Source organism: Eschrichtius robustus, chromosome 16 (assembly GCF_028021215.1).
Source record: "Eschrichtius robustus isolate mEscRob2 chromosome 16, mEscRob2.pri, whole genome shotgun sequence".
Classification (NCBI taxonomy): domain Eukaryota; kingdom Metazoa; phylum Chordata; class Mammalia; order Artiodactyla; family Eschrichtiidae; genus Eschrichtius; species Eschrichtius robustus.
Genome location: NC_090839.1, coordinates 37,139,720 through 37,155,263, shown reverse-complemented (window position 1 = coordinate 37,155,263; position 15,544 = coordinate 37,139,720). Strand labels below are relative to the sequence as shown.

The following is a 15,544-nucleotide window of genomic DNA, read 5'->3' as shown; positions in this document are numbered from 1 at the left end:
GCATTTCTACTTAATTTTCAGTGATGCCACTGCTACTGGTCCAGGAACCAGACTTAGATCCACTGACACAGGCCTACAATGGGTGAGGCTTTGAATCGGGAATACAATGATGTAAATGCCCAGGAGCACCAGTGAGCTTGAAATGTAGACATCCCTGTGTCTTATAAGTACATGGCTTCTAACTAGGAATTCAACTTTAATTTGCTTACTTAAAGTTATAAGGTATTTTTTCCAATAAACATCTACCTTGAAAAGAAGAACACTAATAAACATACCTGTCTTAAGTTAGTAATTGTAGATAATGTACAGTAAATCTCTATTTACTCCTCTTTCGTTGACAGAAACCATTTTACTCTCATCCTATCTTATCAAAAATGAAGACTAATATAATGATATAAGAAGCTGCTGTTTTACAATTTACATGAATCTCCAAAAAGATTTTAGGTTAAATAAAGGACAGTCAAGGAACAAAGTAAAGGGACTTCTTAAAACCTAAACATCCAAAAGAATGAGAGATATTTCAGTAAGAAAAAGAGTCACTGCAATCAATATTAAAATTACAAAGTCCTATAACTTCTTTATTATGATTTGTGCATCAATGTACTGATATAAATCAATAACATATACTAATGCAATGTTATATGATAATTACATCTCAAAAAAAAAGATGAAATGTGAAAATAAATGAATCACTATAAAACAAATTATATACCCTGGAGTATAATCTATAAAAATATTGAATCAATATGCTGTACACCCAAAACTAATATAAGGCAACTATACTTTAATAATAAATAAATAAATAAAATGTCCTAAAGAAACTGGGAGGAAATGACAAAACAGTCCAAACTCCCTCCCAATACCAGAATATTCTTTACAAAACTCCCTGACCAAATAATAATAGACACATCCTAAATGTTTGGTCTGAGCCAATCACTGCAATATGAACTTGAAATGGAATTTCTCCTTTGATATTTATAATATTTTAAGAGGTAGGCACTTATCCTGATTTTACATATAAATAGACTAAGGCTTAGCTTAAATAACTAGGTCCAAGGAAACCTGGCTAAGCTAGTAAGGGAAGCACTGGAATTAAACCTCAAGGACAGACTCTACACCAAGGTCACTCAACACTGTTTCATTACTGATCTGCTAAATTAGGGCTTTTTTTGACATTTTTTTTCCTAATCATCTTCCATGAAATGTTAATATCACAGATATTCTGTATATCTATTTATATGCTGTATGTATACTGTGCTTTATACAAAATAAAAAGTAAAGAATAAGAAGACGTTTTGTCCCTCAAGAACCATTTTTCACTTCTTTGGAGATGATCTGGCCCCAACGGAGAAGGCAACGCTGTCCACCTGCACTGTTGAATATGGGCTCACCTGAGACCACGGAGCCCTTGAAATGGGGTGAGTTGGCTAAGATGTGCTATAAGACTTGAAAGACTGACAATGAAAACAAGAATGTAAAGTAGTTCATGAATAATTTTTGATATTAATTATATATGTAAATAAATATATCGGGTTAAACAAACTATATTGTTAAAATTAATTCCACCTGTTTTTTTGTTGTTTTTTTTTTTTTTTTACTTTTTTAATGTGGCTACTAAAAACTTTAAAATTTCCAGTGTGGCTCATTTTATATTTCTACTGGGCAGTGGAGCTCTAAATCTTCATGAGAAAATAAGTTTTCTCCTTAACAGGGAAATCTTTTTCACAAAGCAAACTTGGTCAGATAATGCCAGCTAGAAAGTTTTGGGATTTTTTTCCATATATGCAGCTACCATTTAGTTTTAACACCTAGTTATTGGGTTGGCCAAAAAGTTCATTTGGGTTTTTCCGAATGAACTTTTTAGCTAACCCAATTATACAAAATAAATCTAGTTGCTTCTCTAAGTATCAACTCTTCAAGTATCTGAATAGAGCCAATACGTTGCTGCCCTCTGAGTTCTACTTTACCAGGTTCAGGTTAGTAATGAGCTAAATTGTGCCCCACCCCAAAATCCGTATGTTCAAGTCCTACCCAGTGCTTCAAAGTGCAACCCTATATGGTTAACAATCTTTACATAGGCGATTAAATTAAATGGAGGTCATTAAGGGTGGGTCCTAATTCAATAGGATTGGTGTCCTTATAAAAAGAAGAAATCTGGACACAGACACATACAGAAGGAAGATGATGTGACAACACAGGGAGGCCAGCCACCTACAAGCTATGGAGAGAGGCCTGGAACAGATCCTCCCCTCAGGGTCTTCAGAAGGAACCAACTCCACCAACACCTTGATCTCAGACTTGCAGCCTCCAAAACTGTGAGAAAACACATTTTTGTTGTTTAAGACTCTCAGTCTGTGCTACTTTGTTATGGACACCCTATAAAACTGATACAAGCTATAACCCATTAAGGCTTATGTCGAGGACCAGCTCACAGACCCACAGACCCACAGCCCACACATTGGTGCCACTGTCAGAAAGTCTACTGGCCAAGATTGACCACGATCCTGACTCCACAGTGATTTTGTGTCCTCATGTTGTTAAACAGAAAACACACATGGCTAGAGATGTGCACTTCTCAACTAATCAATGTTACAGAGTCAACAAGGGAAAAAAAAAACAGCCATGCTCCACAGGGATTGCCCAAGACTTGCCTCAGAAAGCAGCAGAGCCAAAGACGGCAAACACATACACAAACAGCTATGTAAGGAAAAAAAATTCCAAGTGTCACAGAAAATCAGATGTGATGCCTAACAAACGTCAGCAATGCAGCCCTGACTATGAAACACACACACATACATACACACACACACTAAAGGCAGTCTTGGATGACAGATTGTGAGATTAAGATCAGTGAAATAAATCTTCTATGTGCATCAGCATGGAAGAGGATTTTCTTCCCAGGGCCTGTCCAGTCTGAAATTTCCCCGAGGAAAGGAAAGCAGAGGAGGGAAGAAGGTCCAGGGTGAAGGATGAAAAACAGTGGAGAGAAGTACCATTAAAAAGTTGCCTTTTACTGACAGGTATAAAAATCTCTTTTAACAAAATACAGCAAAAAGTTGGAAGCATGCTCCTTCAAATACCATGCAAGATACTGCAGGCCTATACTAGGGATTCAAATGAAAGTCCAGATCCCCCATCATACAAGGTGCTCACTGTTTAGTGGGGGCATCGGATGAGTAAACCAATCATTTCAGGAAGCTATAGGTCTGGTGGGCTGTGGTTTTAATATACATTTCCCTGATGACTAATGACTAATGTTGTTGAACATCTTTTCATGTCCCTACTGGCCATGTGTGTGTGTGCGCGCACGCGCACGAAGTGGCCCAGTACTTTTTAAAATCAGTTAAGATTTAAATCAGTGGTTTACATTTTAATCAGTGGTTCTGGACCAGGGGCAGTTTTGCACCCCAGGGAAATGTTGGCAATGTCCAGAAACAATTTTGTCTGTTACACTGGGGGTTTTGTTACTGGAATCTAGTAGATAGCCAGGGATGCTGCTAAACATTCTACAATGCACAAGCCAAACCCCATAACAAAGAATTGTCTGGCCCCAAATGTCCATAGTACCGAGGTTCAGAAACACAGTTTTAATGGCTTCCTACTGACTTCATGAAAAAATTTTGCAGTGGCCTAAGCAGCATATATGCGCCCTTTGCCATCCCGCCTCATTATCTGAGCCACCAAGTGCCCCATTTGCTTATTCTTCCCTGTCCTTCGAAGTCACATGTGCCTTCCCTCCTTGGGATGCCCACATGTCCTGTACATTTGACCTAATACACTCCCCATCCTCATGTTGGCTTAAGTCCTACTTATAACTCAGGTCTTTCCTTAAACAGAATTTCTCCATGGAAACCTTCCAAACTTCTTATACTCACTTGTACTTTTGTACTTTTTTCTGTAGTACTTATCACAATTATAGTAACATCATTTACCTTTATTTGTTATGCATCTATCTCCCCCAGCAGAATACCAACTCTGTGAGGGCAGGAACCAAATCATTTACCATTGTAAATCCACAACACTAGCAAAATGTCCGGCTTATAAGAGGCATCAATACAAATTTAAAGTATGAACACTGAACGGGTAGATGGAAGAAAACTGCAGAAAAAGAATCAAGGTAGATTCTGAAAAATATCAATTGGGCTGGCACCCAACAGGTTGCCAGAAGCTGTGGCAAGAGAAGTTTCAAAGCAATGGCAAAGGCAGAATAAGGCTTTGGAGGGCAGAGAAGGAGTGAGTGGGATGTGGGGAGAGGAGAAGGTGGGTAGAAGCTGCATGTTCCTTGTGGAGGGAAAGATGAGGAAGAGGGCAGTAACCATAGGAGGAAGGTGGGGGGGGGACGACATTGTGCTGCATTCTATGTTGGCATTTGTATGGCTAAAAAGCATATTTCTATTTTCTCAGAAGAGCTTCAACAGAAGGGAATCTTTCACAGATACTGTCAAAGGGGAGGATAATTATGAATCCTGAATCCAAAGAAACCAGGAGGCATGGGCTCCAGGACATGGAGCTTTCCCAGGGACAGGAGGGAAGGTGGGACCATAGAGGTGGCCCAAGTATATTGAACTAGGAGTGGGGAAGGGAGGATGTCAATAATATTGTCCCAGTAACTTCCATTCCCTCTATACAGAAGAAATAGTGTAGGTAGAATTTTTATTATAAAAAAATATTTTTTAAACTATATGTCTTTAATATTTTTCTCATTTTGGCAATAAATCTCATATATCCATTTTTCTCCTTGTGAATCATTATCCTGATAGAGCGGATGTTTTCACAACCGTCAGTCTTTTGCTCTGTCACTCCCAACACTTCTGAATTTCTTTAAAGGCAATTTTCCTTGCAAAATCTCGGTATATGTGTATCTTTTTCAGAAAACAGAAGCCACTTGTAACATTCAGAATAAGAGATGTAAATACATTAAGCATCACAATTTTCAACCAATATCGAATCACAATTGATTACACACTCAACCTTAAGCTATATTTAGCCCTTATGGGAAATCCGTGCTATGACAGCAATCAGCTCTGTATTGACAATAAATATTTTGCTTCTTGAACTCACATGGAGAAACCAAAGTTAAAAATGCCACAGGGTCCCTCAGACTCTGGGAGATGTCAGATGGAATGGAAGGATGGAGGGCAGGGCTTTCTAATCAATGCTACACACAGTGTGTCATGCAGGTGTCTTGGGAGCATGACCACCCTCCCTCATGACTGCACACTCCCCCCTTCCCATGAACCCACTGTGACCCAGAAACACACCAGATCATTCCTTCATTCCACAAAGATTCCCTGAGCACCAACTCAGTGCCAGGTCTATGCTTTGCCCTAGGGAAGATGATAAATAACACAAAGCTACAGTCTTTGAGGAGCCCTGGTCCAGTTGTCCTATAGACGAGGCATAACCACCTCCCTGCATGCACCCTCCTGCACTGGCAATCTACATCTGGGCTCTCAATTGACAGTACCTTGAATTCCAAGCCATTCTGCCTCACTTTTGGGTGCAAGTGGCATCCTCTGCACTTCCTTCATGCCCACTTTATCTTTCATCTTCCAACATCAAAGCTTTCCCATAGGAAGCCATGGGACCAGTCTTAATGGGCATCCAACAAAAGACAACATTTGCAAGTATGTTTGGAAGAGAAAAAGATGGAAAAGCACATGTAATGTCTTGCTAGATACAAAAGTGTCACTTATTAGGTAATGAAAAAAATGACCTTTGTTTTAACACCATTCCTGAATATCTTTCCGTGAGCATGTTTTACACTGACTGACTGATGTAGAACATTTGTAGACTAGACTGTACCCTGGTCTTTGTGCCTCAAAGCAGCAATGAAGTTTTCCTATGTTCCCACATCCTACATTGTGGAACAAACATGGGCTTCGTATACACATCATAAAAATAGCTGTTTTTGAAGACACCAGCAAAGAGGAAGGCATTTGTAGGGTTCCAAGCGTCATTTGTACGAATCCTAAAATCAGGGGGATTCTTTGGAAAAGTCAATGAATCTCTTTCAACTGGTATTCATTTGGATTCGATTAAAAGCCTTTTGTTACCACAAGGATCCTGTTTGGGGATATCATGGTAGACTGGAAATGGTCTTGAATTTAACCAGAACACCTAGTTTTAAACCTGACTTTGGCTCTAACTAGTTGTGTGCCTTGGGCAACTCACCACTCACTAGCCCCAGTGTGCTTCTATGTAAGATGGGAATAATAACATCTGGCCTTTTCCTACCATTCCAGGTGGTCTTGAAGACTGAAGGGGCATGACTGTAAATAAACAAGAGTGGTTTATAAATATCAGGGCCTGTTATTAGGACTCACTCTCAGTATTGAACTTGAGAGGCAGCATTATAGCAAAACTCCATTTTACTCAACTGTAATATTGAAGGAGAAAATTACATAGGATGTGTGGGTGGTCATTGCACATTAAGACTGAAATTCATGGAATCCTAGAACCGTATTGGGTAAAAGGCGGTATTGGGTAGGGGTTAATGAAGAAAACAAAAACCTCTCTGGAAACTTTGAACATAAAGGAGTTTAATTACAGGTACTTGACAGTATCACTAGAAGGATTGGAGATGTAGGCTTCAGGAGCCTCTGTGAATGACCCCAGAACATGACACACTGACCCTTGAGGAGAGCTGTTGCCTCCACCACATTCAGAAAGGTGAGAGAGAAATCAAGGAGGAACTGCTAGGGTCAAACACAGGCCAGCTTAGCTGAAGACAAAGGAAGAGTAATCTGAGACAGGGAGCAGCCACTGTCCCCACTGCCTCTTTATAACCAAACACAGAAGAACGACTACAGAAGATCATACTTCATCCTTCAACATCCCACACGTCTGTAGAGACAAACCAAAGAATGCAGAGAAGTGGCCTCCTTCACATATCATATAAGTGCATCTCATACTGGTGGAATGAATTTACAGCCAGAATATTAGACGCTTCAAGGAAGTCTAGTAAATGTACCTTGAGATTCCCTGATTCTGTATTATAAGAAGTCGTACTAAGAGGGTGTGGGGATGGAGACTAAGTGAGATTCAATCAAACAGCAAACCTGAGAAAGCATCCGGTCAGTACCCTTCATTTTTTTTTTTAATCTACGGGACCACTTGCTGACTTGCTCTGGGGTCTTCCTTTTTCAGCTTATATAGCCTCTTCTATAAAATGAATCAAATTAACTTTCCCTTATCTACTTCATAAACAAGTTCCAATGAAATTTTGATTTTTTAACAGCAAAATAACTTCTTAAACTCCTATGTATCAATGATATATATTAATATCCACAACGACTAGTTCAGGTAAAAGTGCTTTGTTAACTAATTCATTTTCCTTAAACTTGTTCATAAAACTTCATTGTGATGAAAAGAAACAAAACACTGAGCAAGTATTGGGAACTAAAAAAGTCCTTGAAATGAAAACCATATGTAGGATGCTTTTAATTCTCTTTAACACTAAATATTTTTGCTTATTTTATAGAATAATGTTTCTCCACTGACAACAATTTAGTTTCTTGATAAATGTATATAGATTTAGTCAACATCAATTATATCTAAGCATATACCTAAGCATTTTTTCAGAACAAAATTAAAATAAAAATTTCCCCAAATTGAAATTAACATATGAAGAAAATAATAAAATCAAATATCAGAGCACAAAGAGATCAAAGGGGAAGCCAAACAACTCTTCAAGAGTCTAGCCTTCTTTATATGCTATTTCATTTAGTTTTTAACAGAAATCGATAGCTTCTTTAAGAGCTCATGTAAATTTCAGAAATATGTCCTAGTTCCTTTCCTTACTGATATACAGGGGCACTGGCTCTGACTGTGGGATCGGACATGGAATAGATGGGGGAAGGGGAGCATTATGAAATCTTTCTGGGCAGATGGAATTTATGATACAGTCTGAAAAGGCTGCTTGAACCTCATATTAGCTCCAGTAACAGGAAAACTAAGGTCTTCAGTTATGAAATATTTGTTATTTAGGTGAAGACCCACAGCATTAGTCAACAATTCACAATCAATCTCATTCCATTTTCTGTCGGCACTCCTTTTTCAGGATAATGTGAAACAATCCTGATAAAGAAACATTTAACTACAGATTAACAAGCTCAACGTAAAAAAGCAAAATGTTCCTGTCCCATTTAAACAGTCATTGCAGGTAAATATCATTTGAAGCTATTTACTGATAGGCTGAACTTTCCTAGGAAGGATTAGAGATATGCTAATAGCCAGAGTAAATTATCCTACTGCACCATAGGTGGGAATATCAAAGTCAGGCAAGATGAGAGAGAAAAACTACTAGAGAAAAATATATTCCAGAAACAGCACTGTACTAGTCTGCTCTGCTATGCCAATAACAGCCTGTAGGCACTACATTTCCTTGCTCAATTACTACCGTTTTGTTCAACTGCTTTCTCCTTTGGGGCATTTACTACACCTGCTTCACTTCCCAGGCCTTACCTTAGGCTAGATAAGGACCTAATCAAGGCCCATCTAAACCCAGGATAAGTCATTTTTGTTACTGTTGAAGAGGGTTCTAAAGCAATAATAAAAATGCTTTAGGCTTTTGTTTTCATTGAAAATAAGAAGAAAATAGCTTTCTTAGATCCAAGACAGGCAAAACCAACCTACGGAGCTGTAAGTCAGGAGAGCGGGTGTAGGGGCCAGAAGGGAGCGCTCAGGGGCTTGGTGGGCTGGCGATGCTGTTTCTGCATCTGGTGCTGATCACGTGAGTGTTCATTTTGTGAAAACTGACCCAGCTGGACACAAGATTTGCGTGTTTTTACTTCATGAACGTTACACTCTGATCAAAAGTTTAAAATAGCTTTATTGACTTACTTTGGAAAAGTGATATTCTTACACTTAGATTACAGTAATCACTGTCGATGAGAAATTCACAAAAGCTCTTTGGACATGAAAAAGGGACAAATCTGGACATATTTAAGTAGTATTTTAGAGGGCACCTGCCAGCCCTCTGGGGGCTGCGTTTGGATCCACCACCTACCAACCAGGGCTGTTTCTTCCCTCTTTCCCCTATAACCTGTCCAAAGTGAATGCTGCTGACTGCCCACCTTGTAAACCCTTCTCCTCTGCTCCCTCATTAATCTTGTCAGTGTCACCTTGTCATCATTTTGGAAACCGCAACTACAGATTCTACATAATGCAAAAGTTCTAACTGAGCTTTTGTGTAGGATGCTGGGAAATGTGCAATATACTAACATGATTTTTTATTATTAATACCTGTTTTAGCTGTGGCTTTTTTGGTGGGGAGGGCAGAGTGGTGGAGAGGGGTGAGGGAGTTACTTGTTCAAATCCACAGGGCGCTCAACACATCCAAACCTCCAAGCTTCCTCAGCCTTCTTCTCAAACAGCTTAGCCAGTCTAGCAATTATGACCTTTGAATGCAAGATTACGCTTCTGAGACATGATGTATGATGTGAGACTTACATATATCTATCTATATATAATTGTTTTCTTTCTAAATTACAAAAGTTTTTTTAACTGTTTCCTTTTCCTTCTGGTCATCATACTTGTGCACTTACTCTGTGTGTGTGTGTGTGTGTGTGTGTGTGTGTGTGTACTTTAAGGTTTTTAAGTAGAAGTAAAACTTTTGGATGCTTTGGAAACTGACTTCCTTTAAAGAGAAAGAGTCCTGCATTTTTTACATAGATTCATTTTCTCTGAAATACCTATATTTTTTAAAAGGGTAAAAAAACTTTTTTTTCCCTTTCAAACCATAAAATATGAAAATCAAAACACACTTTAAAGGGAATGGAAGGAAGGTCTGGATCTTCCCACCTATAGAATAAAAGAGTCATCCAACACAAACTGACCACCTTGATAAAGTTCATGGCCCTCTAATTATTGGGGGAACCATCGCTTTTAAAAACTTATTTTATTGAGTGTTGTATGTCAGGCGCCACACAGAGCAATGCATGTGCCTTCACTCCTTTACTGGTAACAGCGGTTCTGTGCAGTAGGAGATACTACAATCCTGACATTACACATGAGGAAACAGGTTGAGATGCATTAAGCAATTCACCCACAGTGAGCTCTGAATTTGGAGGGTGAGAGTGGAGAAAAAGAAAACAATCAAATGAGGAGCCCTCCATGCCCCAGAGGCTGTAGAACAAAGACACAGATCTTTAAGAGGAAGGATGGGCAAACTCAGAAAACAGATTCTCAACAGCCCATTAGAGAGCATAATGGTACATTTGAAAATGATGAGTTTGAGGCAAATCAGGGGTTGGGAAACCTTCGTCTTTCCCTCCACATCCTGTCCAACACAGAGAAACGAGAGGGGCCAGGCTCACAATCTCCCAAGCTCCCTAGCTGAGATGGAGAAAGATAGCTCACTCTCAAACACCCCAGTCCTGTACACCCACCTCCTACTACCAGAGACTGATCGTATACAAATGCTAAATGAAAGCTAAGATACAAACACACAGTAAAAGCAAGGTGCATCCTTTCATATCACTGGTGAAACACATAGCCACCATAGGTCAGTCCTTTATCTGTTGGCCAAGTTCTGGAGGACAAGGCTTGGCCTTGATGTTCAGACTGTATATACCTATACACCATTACTAGTTGTTCAAAAATGGAAATATTTCCACATGCCCCCACAGACACCGGGGACCCGCAGACCTTCCCAGGATCAGGCAAAAGCATGGTTCATGCCTGGCCCTGGTGGAACAGGATGTCTCCAGGACTCCACTCCAGCTCCACTGCCCCCCTGCTGTCTGTTGTGATTGGGTAACGCCAATGTCAAAGCTTTTGGCTACCACCCTTAGAGCATCCACAGCTTCACCATGACATTGGTAGGTAGCCAACAGACTATGAAGGGCACTGCACCCTCTGGGTGACACCCCCCATTCTATATGGTGGTCAGGACAACAGGACTGGTGATTATGGCGCTTTAGCCACTCAAAAAACAAGATAGAATCTCTACACAATTCTAAGTAGCCCCAAACTCATCATTTTCAAATGTACCGCTATGCTTTCTAATGGGCTATTGAAAATCTGTTTTGAGTTTGCCCATCCTTCGTCTTAAAGATCAGAGAAGAGGGTATACAATTTTTAAGTGAGATCAGATATTTGAGATATTTTAAATTATTTCCAGCATTTACTTTTCCTCACTAGCAGACGGGGCACACACTTGGGGCAAGGGTGTGGGCAGCAGGTATTTCCCAAAGTCAGAGCCAAAAGGAAAAACACAGCAGCCTCCCCTGCTCAGAGGCAGGAAGTCAGACTAGACAGCTTCTCAAGAAGCTTCTCTCCTTCCTTTCCTTTTCTAACACTCCCACTAGAAGCAGATGAAAATGCTGAAAATGTTTCATTGCCTATAAGAAATTCAAAAGAAATGCATGAATGTGAGTGAAGTCAGCCTGGGCACCAGACACTTCCTAAATATCCCAGAAGACCTAAAAAGATTGTCCACGATCATGTCACTGAGTTTTTTCTACCTCCTCGGTAGGTAGAAAGGTAACAATTGGAAGAATTTCTCAAAATACAAACACAGAGATAAAATTAAACTTACAAACCAGTGAAAATGTACACAGGCCAGCAAGACTGTGCTCTCTACCACACTTTCCAAGTTTTTTTCACAAACCTTATCTCAGTGGTTTCAAAGTGTGGTTCCCCAACCAGCAGCTTTAGCACTACCCAAGACCCTATGAGAAAGGCAAATTCCCAGGCTCCATCTCAGAACTTCTGAATCAGAAACTGAGGGTGGGCCCCAGCAGTCTGAATCTTACCAATCCCCCCAGATGTTTCTGATGCATGCTTAAGTGTGAGAAGGGCTGCTTTACCTATCAGCTACTGCCAACTTTTAGATGAAATAGGTAGGAAATGTAGCATTCTCACAGTCTGAGCAAGAGGCAGCAAAGATTTACAGAGGTTAAGTGATTAAGCTAAAGTCACACAGCTGACTGGTAAAAGAATCAGCAGGTATACCCAGGCCTTTGGACTCAAGATCTAGCTCTCTGTGTCTTCAACACACAGTCTCACTAATATGCAATATAATTAGCCAGATAACCTAAACTGGCTTGATACTAGAAGGACAAATATGAACGGGGAAGAGTAGAAGGGTGACACCTGGGGAGGAAAAAACCATCCTAAGAAAGTCTGGGTCCCTCTGACTCCACAGATCACCATGGAGACCAAGAAGGCCAACCAAGGAACTTGCAGGATAGTCCATTGCATTCCACATAACCTGACTCCTGGGTGCAGTCTGGTTTCTTCCCTATGAAAGATCTGAGATTCCCCTGGCCCTCTCCTTAGTGCCCATAACCTTCCGACCAGACTGCCCTAGAAACTCACTGTTCAATGCTCAGAGGGAGCCCTTCTCACCTTTTGCAGGTGGCGTTTGACTAGCAGCCTCTCCATCACTCTCCCTGCAGCCCTCATAATCTCTGTATCACTGGTGTTCTTGATAATTTTCTGTCTCCTCCACCTAGTATGTAAGGTCGGTAACAGCAGGGGGGTTGCTGCTTTCTTCATCACACCAGGCTCTAATCCAGGGCCTGGCATTAGTAGGTGAGGAATAAATATATGTGACATAAATGCACATAATAAAAGTCATCTACCTGGATGTACCAAAAAGTGTTTCCACAGAAGAATTTCATTTTCAAAGTGACACTCATAGTTTCTTCCAAACAAGACATTCTACAGAATTATTTTTTCTTCAAACATTTTTTAAATTTTATTTTATTCATTTATTATTTATATTAGTAATCTATTTTATACATATTAGTGTATATATGTCAATCCCAATCTCCCAATTCATGCCACCACCACCACCCCCCGCCACTTTCCCCCCGTGGTGTCCATACGTTTGCTCTCTAAATCTGTGTCTCTGTTTCTGCCTTGCAAACCGGTTCATCTGGAGAATTATTTAAAATGCAGTTTAAAATCATCTCTGTGAATAAATCCAGAGCTTATCCTGGAATAGCCTTCTTTATTCTGCATAGTTTCTTCCTCTCTCTCTCTCTCGCTCTCTCTTCCTTCTGATCTTCATTCTCTTTCTCAGTAAACCCATCATCACATTAGCTTTCTATCTGAGGACCTCAAGATGGGCAAGACTGTTTTATTTGTTGTTGAACTGCATTTTCTTTGTTTTTCCTTGACACAGACAGAGCATTTCACCTGTGTCTGAACTTATTGTTTAGATTCTGGAATAATCCATTTACAAAGCATCCGGTCATTAGACTAGGACAGAAGGAGAAAAGTGTAAAGTCCATAGTAAAAGGATGCCTACAGCATTTAATAACTGGTATGAGCTTTCAAGGAAGCTGTGGCTCAGCCTCCACGTCCTGTTTGCACTTCCAGATGGACAAAATATAGACACAGACCCGCTCAGCTAAGTAATTGGATTCGCTACCTGGAATATTTAAATTGTTTTCAGACACTGGAAAATGGCTTAAGAAGATTAAAGAAAAATACCCTGGAGAATAACAGGCTATAATTTACAAGGTGGAAAATCTTTTCAGCAAGAAGAATGCCTCATTCTCCTATAATTCCTCCTGTTTAAGAGATGTCTTAGTCATCTGGACCCAAATTTCCTTAGATCCAGCAGCTCAGGTTTTTTTCCGGTGGGTTTTTCTTATCAAACCTGTTGAATGACATCTAGGCCATAAAATTGATAAACTAGTGTCCTCCATCCGAAGATCCCCATGTATGCAGCAAGATTATTAAAGTGTCTGAAGGCAATGCGGGGTGGGGTTGGGGGGCGGGGGGTATTCACTTGAAGTCCTAGGGTCCAGGGCTCCTGTAAAGTACTGGACTTAGCCCAGCCCCTCCTGGCATAAGATGAAGGTAAATTGAGGTAATGTCTTGTATTCTATGTCTATTTCGAACTGAAGACTCCAGCCAGCTCAGTTCTCAGAAACTTGCCCTCCCGCTTAGCCTGCAGGCCCACTGAGCCCTCATCGACCCCTCAGTGACCCCCTTCTGCTCTCCAGCCCTCCCCTGGTGTGTCCTTCCCAGCCTTTCTCAGGGCCCTTCTCTGCGGAGCCGGGCGCTAAAGTTTGGCATCACCGACCACCTGTCGGCTGGACCGCTGTGTCCTCTGCCTCTGCCGCGTGGGCGCCCAGAAAAGCGCTAAGACGCCGAGCAATCATTCAACAGTTTCGGACACCCGGGCAGTTCCTTCTCGAAAGGGACCAAAGGAGGTAACAGGGGGTGCGTCTGCGCGCGGAGAGGGGCGCGACTTGTTCACACCGCAGCGCTTTCCTGCGGGTCCCAACTTCACCCTCCCCACTTTCCAAACTCTCAGGACCCGTCACCGGCAACGCCGGCCTCTTCGGCTCCACTGGCCCAAAAGATTTCAGACCTCAGGGGGCGCTGACCAGACCCAGCCAGGACGTCAACTACTGAACCCAAGGACCCAGGAGCGGGCGCCCAGCCGCCGCTGTCGGCCACCCGCCCGGGGCGGCGGCGACTTGAGCGCTCCGAAGCCCCCGCGCCCGCCCGGGTGCGCCCATTGCATAACGCACCCCTCGCCCCACCCCCACGAGAGGCCCGCGCCTGCCCCGCGCCCCGCCGGCGCCCCCGCCAGCCGCCCCGACTTACATCATCCCACTTGACGAATTTGGTGCCCTTCTTGAGGCTGTCGGACACGCACACGGGCTTGAGTTGCAGAGCGTGTACTCCGGGCTGAGCCCCGGCCATCAGGGCTCATCGGGGCTCCGGGCAGCCCGGGCGAGCGCTGCAGGGACGGGGCGCAGGGCGCGGGCTCCTTTCCCGGCTACAGAGGCGCTCGCCTCTGCTCCCGCGCCGGCCTCCGCACCTCCTCCGGCGCGGCTCAGCAGGCGGGGCGCGCGGGGGCGAGGCGCCCGGCCATGCTCTGGCGGCACGCGGGGTCGGGCGCCCGCGGTGGATGCGGAGCCTCGGAGGGCAAAGAGCCGCCAAGCAGGGCTGCCAGCCGCCGCCGGATACTGCTCCTCGGCCGCCTCCGCCTCCTGGCGTACCATTCAGCACATCCTCTAGACATGGAGGGAGAGCGCGAATGACACACGCTCGGCGCCCCCCCGCCCTGCTCCTTCCCCTCCTCCCTCCTCCTCCCGCCCCCCTTCCCCGCCACCAGCGCTCGCTCAGTCCCTCCTTCCCTCGGCGGCTTCCAGCCCAACTTTGCGCACTGGGTCAGGCGCCTGGAAGCGGGGACGCAGCGACACCTCCCGGCTCCCGGGCTCCACTGCAGCCAACGCCTGCGCCGCCGCGCCTCTGAGCATGCCTCGTGCCCCGGTGGCGGGGTGCTGGGGGTGCTGGGGTGTCCGGGGGCCAGGCGTTCCTGGGGGTTTGCTGGGGAACGTGAGCTCGAGCCTGGAAATGTCCTTGGGTCCAAACGGGGTGAGAAAAGGGAGCCGTCGGAGGGAGCGGAGAAGCGACCCACTGCTTTCCCCTCTAGCTGGAGCTCTCCAGCGCTGACCACAAACCAGCTTTTTGAAAAGACAATTATTATTTATTAGTAGAGGAGAGAGCATTTGAGAGGAATGGAGTGAGAGCTCTTTGGGGAAACCTTGCCAGCCCCGAGAATTCGCAG

At 43.1% G+C, this 15,544-nt stretch overlaps 1 protein-coding gene across 4 annotated transcripts in view; it reads right to left on the bottom strand.

The window, feature by feature from the left end:
- PLCB1 (phospholipase C beta 1) overlaps positions 1 to 15,018 on the bottom strand; it is a 694,419-nt gene extending 679,401 nt beyond the window's left edge. For all 4 annotated transcript variants that reach the window (XM_068565592.1, XM_068565593.1, XM_068565595.1 and 1 more), the window contains exon 1: positions 14,575 to 15,018. In XM_068565592.1, the coding sequence (XP_068421693.1) occupies positions 14,575 to 14,673 (99 nt within the window). In that variant the 5' untranslated portion in view covers positions 14,674 to 15,018. The remainder of the gene's footprint in view (positions 1 to 14,574) is intronic.
- Between the last annotated feature and the right edge of the window lie 526 nt (positions 15,019 to 15,544).